The sequence below is a fragment of the Penaeus japonicus genome, unplaced genomic scaffold (assembly GCF_977035675.1).
Source record: "Penaeus japonicus unplaced genomic scaffold, GWHDUDI00000001_assembly GWHDUDI00000017, whole genome shotgun sequence".
Lineage (NCBI taxonomy): Eukaryota > Metazoa > Arthropoda > Malacostraca > Decapoda > Penaeidae > Penaeus > Penaeus japonicus.
This window is the reverse complement of record NW_028234419.1, coordinates 14232427-14240453: the sequence shown is the minus strand read 5'-3', so window position 1 is coordinate 14240453 and position 8027 is coordinate 14232427. Positions and strand designations below refer to the sequence as shown.

The 8027-nt window shown below is 40.1% G+C and overlaps 3 protein-coding genes across 4 annotated transcripts in view; all 3 read right to left on the bottom strand.

The window, feature by feature from the left end:
• The window catches only part of LOC147470005 (vacuolar ATPase assembly protein VMA12), a 1484-nt gene extending 80 nt beyond the window's left edge, over positions 1-1404 (bottom strand). The window contains exon 1 of the mRNA XM_086545994.1: positions 1-1404. This exon is cut by the window's left edge and continues 80 nt beyond it. Coding sequence (XP_086402120.1) covers positions 781-1404 — 624 coding nt within the window. The 3' untranslated portion in view covers positions 1-780.
• Positions 1-4232, bottom strand: part of Muted (biogenesis of lysosome-related organelles complex 1 subunit 5) — a 4312-nt gene extending 80 nt beyond the window's left edge. Inside the window, exons 1-5 of one of the 2 annotated variants that reach the window (XM_043025859.2) lie at positions 4122-4232; positions 2568-2650; positions 2130-2204; positions 1854-1967; positions 1-1615 (exon numbers count right to left, since the gene is read on the bottom strand). The exon at positions 1-1615 is cut by the window's left edge and continues 80 nt beyond it. In XM_043025859.2, coding sequence (XP_042881793.2) covers positions 1454-1615; positions 1854-1967; positions 2130-2204; positions 2568-2650; positions 4122-4140 — 453 coding nt within the window. In that variant the 5' untranslated portion in view covers positions 4141-4232 and the 3' untranslated portion in view covers positions 1-1453. Of the gene's footprint in view, positions 1616-1853; positions 1968-2129; positions 2205-2567; positions 2651-3873; positions 3986-4121 lie in introns of those variants that run through there. The other variant, XM_043025858.2, reaches the window with a different exon arrangement.
• A 1091-nt stretch (positions 4233-5323) lies between these two features.
• On the bottom strand, positions 5324-7703 carry LOC122259235 (uncharacterized). Its single transcript, XM_043025853.2, has 3 exons — positions 7644-7703; positions 7210-7250; positions 5324-7047 (listed from the first exon to the last, which is right to left on the bottom strand). The coding sequence occupies exons 1-3, from the start codon at positions 7684-7686 to the stop codon at positions 5401-5403; spliced, it is 1731 nt and encodes a 576-aa protein (XP_042881787.2). The 5' UTR covers positions 7687-7703; the 3' UTR covers positions 5324-5400.
• Between the last annotated feature and the right edge of the window lie 324 nt (positions 7704-8027).

Sequence of the window (8027 nt, the reverse complement as noted above, 5' to 3'; positions counted from 1 at the left end):
CAATCATAAAGTGACCCAATTATGGGTAATACATTCTGCTAAACAAGACTACAGACAATACTAAACAGCACAAACAAACAATAGAAAATGGAATGTTAACATCACATTCACTGCACATTCAAAATAATGTAGAAAATCATACTAATGCCATCTTACAGACTGCATCACCAATGTAATCACATATGCATTTGGCACTAACCTTCCATGTGAGCAAAACACTTATAACAAGATTATCAGTTGTGCAGTAAAGATTGCAAATGATGCAAAAAAAAAAAAAAAAAAAGCAAAACAAACTAATAATAATTCCTTAGATATCAAATGCAAGATTTAAATGCCTTTATTAGAATAGAAAAATCCTTTGGTAATGCATGAAAACATGAGCAACTTTCCTCCAACGCTGGGTTATCTTGTCCCTTTGAATTTTATGACTATCCAAAATCAATTTCGATCTTTATTCAAAGCAATAATTTACTTATTCTTCATAGTTTATATGGTAATCAACAAAGGACTAGATCTTAATTATTTTATGCATGCAAAATCAACTGAAGGGGTCAGTATTTGGTGTCTTAGAAAGCAATCTTTTAAATATAAAATTCTCAACAAAGGCAAAAAGCCTAAAACACAAATCAATCAAACAAAAAAATTATATTGCACTGCTACTAGAAAGGGAAATAAGAATAATGAATGTTATTTCTCTCATCTTCTTTTCAACATCTTTGAAACAAAAAGAAAATTTACTGAAGAATATACAGCAGTTTTGGCACAGCTTTTTGGTAGCTACTACTTCACTTTGTTCTGCTTATTTTCCTCCCTTAGATCTTCCCTGATAATGAAATACATTTCTGCTAAGCCCACCACCAACGCAGCCACAGTGGCTACCAAGGCCCTCACTCCGTAGTCCTGGGTGGCCATTCCCAATGCAATAAAGACAGCGAAGAAGGTGCCAATCACAGACAAGAGATACTGAAGCCCTGAAATAATCTGCCTATTGACAGTCCGCAAGTCTTTGCCAATCTCCCCGAGCTCCTTCCCACCTCCCTGGTAGACATTATCCACATTTTTGACCATACCCTTGTAGTCACGGTTATCTTGCTCAAACCGCAGCCTTTGGATCCTGGCTTCAAGTTCAGGGCTCCGTGGAGGTGGTTCGTACTTGGGTAAGACAATCTCGCTCTCTGCCAGTAGTTCATGGACACGCTCCGGGATGCCCCTCTCTCGCATCTTCTCATGACACCACTTGATCTCCTGTGTTGTAAGCTTGATCTCCTTTCCTGCTGCAACCTCACCTACTGGGATCTTCTGTTGGATGCTCTGTGGGCTCCCAAATGCATCTCTTAACTCCTGCAGAATCTGGATGAACCTTTTGGAGGGTATGATGAGGACGTGATCTTCCATTTTGGTCATTGTAATCTAGAGATGTAAAAGCTAGAAAGGTAAGGGCTTCTAGGAGTAATCAGAATCCTGCACTTTTCTCGAGATTCTCAAATTGTGACCGCAGTGCCTGCTCCTTCTCCAGGTAGTTATTTTCAAGGAAAGTGAGCTTCTCTTGTACCTCTTGTTGAGTTGCTGTGAGTTTGCTTTTCCTTTCTGACCTCTTTTTAGCAAGTAGCTCCTCCTATGGAATCAAAATATCAAACTCTTAAATCTATAAATACATATACATATTGCACAAACACACTAGAAATCTGGATTTCATGTTGATACTATGAATCAAAAGTAAATTAGCCACAACATAACTAAACCTATGGGAAAAAAACAAGCAAAAAACTTTGTCTAAAGTTTGGTTCACTGACATTATCTCCCTATTGTCATCCTTAACCAGCACCCCTTCACATGGAGAGGAAGCTTCTTACCGAGTTAAATTTCTTCTCTGTGTCAATGGTGTCTTCTAACATGTGCAGAGCCACTTGGATGTCTGCGATTGTGCGTGGAAGATTGTCGTCTGAAGAGTTGACAATCTTCTCAATCTGTATAATAATTACTACAGTCAGTAACCTTGAATCTAATTTTTTTTTCTAAATACATATGTACAAATTATCATACAATAAGATAAATGTCCATTTTAAAAAAAATTAATGTAATAAACATTACATTCCCATGCATATAAATTCTGTTAAAAAAAATCATACCTGGCCTTCCTTTATCTCTGTTATAAGTTCAAGAGATCGGAAGAGTTGCTCGACTTCTCTGTCTCCTCTTTTTTCCTAGAATGGATATTCATATTAGACATATGTAAGGATGATAGTATTAAAATTATAAGTATATAATTCTAATCAATCTATAATAATAAACAATTTTTAATGGCCAATCTAATGCCTAAATAAACAGGATGTACATTCTTTATAACCTTAATTTGAAGAATAAATATATTAACCCACTCATGATGGGGGCATTCTAGCCTTGAATGTCACAATGCTGGGGCTTTCGAACGCTTAGGCCTAAATCAATTAAATGGCTGGCACAATACTGTGCCGCCCGGCCACTGGGCTTTTGAATGAGCGGTACAGTACTGTACCACCCGCCCAGAGAGGGTTAATATAAAAACTAATTTAAAAGAGGATTATTACCTCAAACTCCTTTTTAAAATATTCAATTTCCCCTTTCAGGAATGGGCGATGATCAAATAGTCGTGAAAAAACCTCATTTACATCTGGAAAACAAAAATGAAGCATTAATAAAGAAAACAAAAAGTATTAAAGTCAATCATGATGCCTTATTATTATTATTATTATTATTATAAAAAAAAAAAAAAAAAAAAAAATGCAAATGTTTGCTCTGAAGCACTTCTATGTTATAGCTTCTCTTCTCAGTCTTTTCCTTTTACAGCTAACTATGAGTTCTTCAAAGAAAAGTTAATTTGAAGTGGTTATTTGTGACAGGTATTGCAAATCAAATTGACCTCGAAGAACTGGCTACCCATTTCAAAAGAGCATAGAAGCAGCTACAAAATTTCTAGAGAAAGAGCATGAGACCGAGAGAGACCGAGAGAGAAAACCTAAACCCCACTCCACTACCCCTCTAGATCGCAGTATTTCCAAAGGTAAAGTTTCTGCCTCCAAAGCCCCCTTTTAATCACCACATTTCCTTATTATGGTGAGTAAAGGAATGCTAGGAGGGTGCGGAACCTCCGACTTCCATTGGGTATGAACAGGTGGAACATCTGACAGGTCTGGCACTTCTTATATGTGGGATTGTAACAACTTAATTGGTACTGGGAATATTTGTAAATGAACTGAGCAAACACAAAGTAACACTAGGAACTGACTTCAGTTCAAAAAGGGGTCCAAGAATAAAGCAACAAAAGATTATACTGCTTTTCTTAGAGAGTGAAGATAACAGATGAGTGACAAGCTTGGAGGTAAGACTTAGACTAGGCAGAAGAATGGGACCTTAGCTGCAGGACCTACCTGTCATCATCATTTCTCTATAACTGTGGATTAATTGCTGTCATTAAACAGTTAATAATACCTTTCCATGCATCTCTCTATAAAATATATATTGCAAATATGTTCCTGTCTTGTATACATATGAACCATATGGGTAACCCAACAAAAATTAATTTCAAATTTACCATAGTGTGGGAGTTAATTTGCTGAGCTGAGTCAAGTGAGTCACTTTGGAAAGTCAAGACATCAATAGAATTTAGTGTGGTAATTGTCTAGAAAAGGAGAGCATGAGGCAAATCTTTGGTTTTCACACATTGGGCTCCAGCAAAGGCCAACAACTCTCCCCCAAACATTTTGACTTTGGTAACAAAAAACAAACACTTTCGAAAGATTTTTTTTCATACAATATAGTATTGTTTCTGTGTGCTTAATGACCATTGCCTTATTATTTTTTTTATTTATGCGTAGTCTTATTCATAACATTTACCTGTGAGAAATTTCGTAAAACCTTTCGCACTTTCTTGTTTCTCTATGGAATATAAGTAACAATAAAGTAAATACTTCAACAATGATTCATCTCCCATGCAATTCCATCTCTAACATTTGAAGGGCTTTATCAAAGGATGTAATTCCAAATTTTGAAATATCTAATCAGTAATGTATCTCGCCTGGTACAAAGTCTGAGAATATATTAGAATATAACCAGAATAAATAGGAAAAGAGACTTTGCATTACCACTGGCTGCCGATGCCATACTTGTTTACATCTCAGAACCGACTGTGTCCGTAATTATGTGGGTGTTAAAGATCAATATATATATTATGTTTGCATTCTAATTTGCAATAATAACAAATAAGTTGAGTCAATTTATTCTTTTCGTGTTATTTCTGTTCTCATTAATTCAAAATACACATAAATCTAAGCAAATACGGAATAAAATCATACCAAAGTCAGAGACCAAAGAAGCGGACAAAATATCGAATCACAAGATACGTTCGTGTCTGCGCATGACTAATCCGCGGTGACGTCACAATATTTGTTATTTGTAAACGGATGAGCTAATTACTTCAATATATGCATATATCTGGACAGAGAAATCGAAAAAAAGGTATTGATGATATGGCCTACTACCTCTCAGCCATGGTTTTCTTCAGCGAAAAGAAAAATATATGACAATGATGTGTATACATTCTCCTTCTCCTCCCATCTCCACTATTTATCTCTTCGTCTGCCTATCATCAGATTTGGTGTACCTTCCTTCCTATTTTCGAGCTCAGATTATTGCTGCCGATCCTAATGCTGGATTCATTACCATACATTTGGATGGGAAGGTAAGGGACAAGCAGCATAACTATACTTTCTTTAAGCGCTATATATAAAATCATGTATATGGAAATATATAAATAATTATCTATAAATATGATGTGTGCTGTATTAAAGGGTTGGAAAGGAAGAGATGTAGTGGAAGGGAGACAACAAAGAGATAGAGGAGAATGAAAACAAGCAGAGAGAGAGAGAGAGAGAGAGAGAGAGAGAGAGAGAGAGAGAGAGAGAGAGAGAGAGAGAGAGAGAGAGAGAGAGAGAGAGAGAGAGAGAGAGAGAGAGAGAGGGGGGGGGGGGGTGAGAGAGAGAGATAGATAGATAGAGAGAGCGAGAGAGAGAGAGAGAGAGAGAGAGAGAGATAGATAGATAGATAGAGAGAGCGAGAGAGAGAGAGAGAGAGAGAGAGAGAGAGAGAGAGAGAGAGAGAGAGAGAGAGAGAGAGAGAGAGAGAGAGAGAGAGAGAGAGAGAGAGAGAGAGAGAGGGGGGGGGGGGTGAGAGAGATAGATAGATAGATAGAGAGAGAGAGAGAGAGAGAGAATTCAAATGGATGTGCTCTTTCATAGGGAGACATCACATGTTTGAAGAAATAAGGTATTGATTCAAACACCACAGGTTGTCTTAATACTTTTAATGATCCCACTTGGATTATTAACACAAAAAGGCATTTATCCCACGTAGGCTTCAGATATTTCAGACATACTGACCATTAATGTTATCGTTGCCGTGTGAGATCCCGCCATTTGGTCCTGAGTTACCGTTGTTGTCGTAACTAAATTGACCGTTATTATTTGAGCCATTGCTGTCGTAGTTTGATTGGCCATCTATATTTGGGCCATTGTTGTCGTAACCAAACTGTCCATCATTATTTTGGGGATTGTTTCCGAAAATGACTTGGCCGTTGCTACCGTGGTTAAATTGGTTATTTTGGGCATCATTACTATAAGTGATGTGACTATTCTGGTTCAGTTGGATCACATCACCTTGGCCATTGTTACTGAAGCTAGTCTGGTCATTGTTATTGTAACTGATGTGGCCGTTTTGTAAATTGTTGTCATTGATGATATGGCCAACATTGTTGTGTCCATCGGTACCAAAGTTGTTCTGGTTATTTTGACCATTATTGTAGTTGAATTGACCTTCATTATCTTGGCCACTGTTTCCAAAATGAATTTGGTCATTGCCTACATAAGTATTTTGATCATTTTGAACGTTGTTGTCGTAGATATTGTGGCCACCATCATTCTGGATATCATCGGTGTAAATTACATGATCCTCGGCATTTTGGCCATGGCCAGTGTGGATAATTTGGCCACCATTATTTTGATGTATTTGGTCACCACTGGTATAAGTGACTTGATCATCATGCCCATTTTGATTATCATCATGACTAATTTGGACATTTTGGTCACCGTTCCCGTAGCTGTCATTCCCATCGCTTCCATAATTAGTTTGGGCGTTTTGTCCCTCAGTGTCGTAGCTTGTCTGGTCATTACTGTAGCTAGTGAGGCTAGTGCTGCCGTAATCACTCTGTGTTGAGGTGGTTTGGCCAAGGCCGCCGTAACTGACGAATCCCCCGCCCACACTGCCGGACCCATAACCTGCCTGGCCGCCCGTGGCGTGGAACATGAGACCGGACTGGCCATAAGACCCCTGGCCACCATGACCGCCGTATCCCTTCGCCTTGGCCATGGCGGCAGCGGCCGCAGCCTCGGCTCGGGCAGCGGCTGTAACCGCTCCGCTCAGATCGCTGATTGCAAGTTGTTGCTGAAGGCTGAGGCTGTTGGAGATCTGCTGAGCCTGCCATGCCATGACGCCCTGTGAGGCCTGCACAGTCTGCGCGGCTTCGAGAGCCTGCTGCGCTTGAGCTGTGACTGCCTGGGCCTCCGCTTGGGCCGTTTCTAGCTGGTGGATCAGGGCCATGGCCTGGTTGTACACGCTCTCTGCCGACGCAGCTGCGGTTGCGGCTTTGCCTGCCAGGGAAGATTCCGAGAAGAAGGCGGCCTGGGCGCCTTGGAGAGCCTGAGTAAGCTGAGCCACTTCAGCCTTCTGTTGGTCAGCTGCCTTCTGAGCCACTTGTGAGGCGGCAGATGCTGTCTTGGCCGCCTCTCCCGCCGCAGCCGAAGCCGCAGCTGTAGCAGCAGTTTTCAGTCCCGCAGCAGCGGCAGTAGCCTCAGCCGCGGCCCGGTTGGCTGCTTGAGAGACGCCTTTGGAGTGCTGGCCTCCGTTGCCTGCGCCCACGATCAGGTAACCGCCACCCGAGGCTCCGCCGCCGACGCCGTGCCCACCGCCGCCATGGGTGCCGCCCGCGCCCAGGGATGTCGCGGAACCTCTCTTTTCCTTCAAGAAGATGAAAGAAAGGAGACTTCTAGATATCGCGCTAGATACAAGAATGCAGTCTTGAATATTCAAAAATAGAAGCTCATACTTATGGAACTTAGAGTGAAGGGGAATAAACTCGAGCTCATGGACAATGCAATGATAACACCTGAGTATATTTACCCTCTGAGCTTCTTCCGTGACATTAGCTGCTGCCGCAAGTCCTGTGGTAATAAGTTCAAAAACGTTATATAAGACTCGAAACTGTAATATGGTAAATAAACAAGTTAGGGTTGATGATGCTAATGGCGGTACTCTGAGAGGAGTGACGACAATAACAATGGAAAGAATGATGAGGAGGAGGACAACATGACCATTGTTGTTACTCTGACATAGTGTTATCGTTATTATTAATATTATCATTATTGTTATTATTATGATTATCATTATTGTTGTTACTGTAATTCTTACTAATATCATCATCATATCAGTATCATTACTATTATATGACTACTAATAGCATCATTATCTTTCTCATTACCGTTATTATCAACCTCATCAATGTAATTATCATTATCCTCATGAACTACTCTAATCACCAATCAATATTTTCGCACCAGCACAGAGGCAGAGAGTCATCAAAGTTCTAATGGCTGCCATGATTCCAGAGTTGAAGATGCCATCAGCGATTTCGAATCCATGTTTATATACCGTCCGAGGAAGAGTTTCCAGGTAGTATATTATTTTTAGATCCCCTTTGTTTACTAATGGCTTATCTTATTCTTAAAGATGAAGCAATTAAATATAAGAGAGAGAGGGATGAGCGCATAATGAAAAGATTCTCTGAAAGTGTGATGTTATTACAATGAATGTGTGATGTAATGTTCGGCGGGCTTTGTGTGAGGGTGAGGAGGCACTCTCCGTAATCAATGGAGTTACAATATCGAAGGTTCCAGAAAAAAAGTACCGTGGCGCGAATGGGGATGCGCTGAATACATCAT

Bases quoted from the DNA above. Each gene is read 5' to 3' on its own strand.
- LOC122259235 (XM_043025853.2), bottom strand. From the start codon at position 7,686: ATGGCAGCCATTAGAACTTTGATGACTCTCTGCCTCTGTGCTG. The intron at 7,251-7,643 runs GTGCGAAAATAT...TTATTACCACAG, and splicing joins GACTCTCTGCCTCTGTGCTG to GACTTGCGGCAGCAGCTAAT. The intron at 7,048-7,209 runs GTAAATATACTC...ATCTTCTTGAAG, and splicing joins TCACGGAAGAAGCTCAGAGG to GAAAAGAGAGGTTCCGCGAC.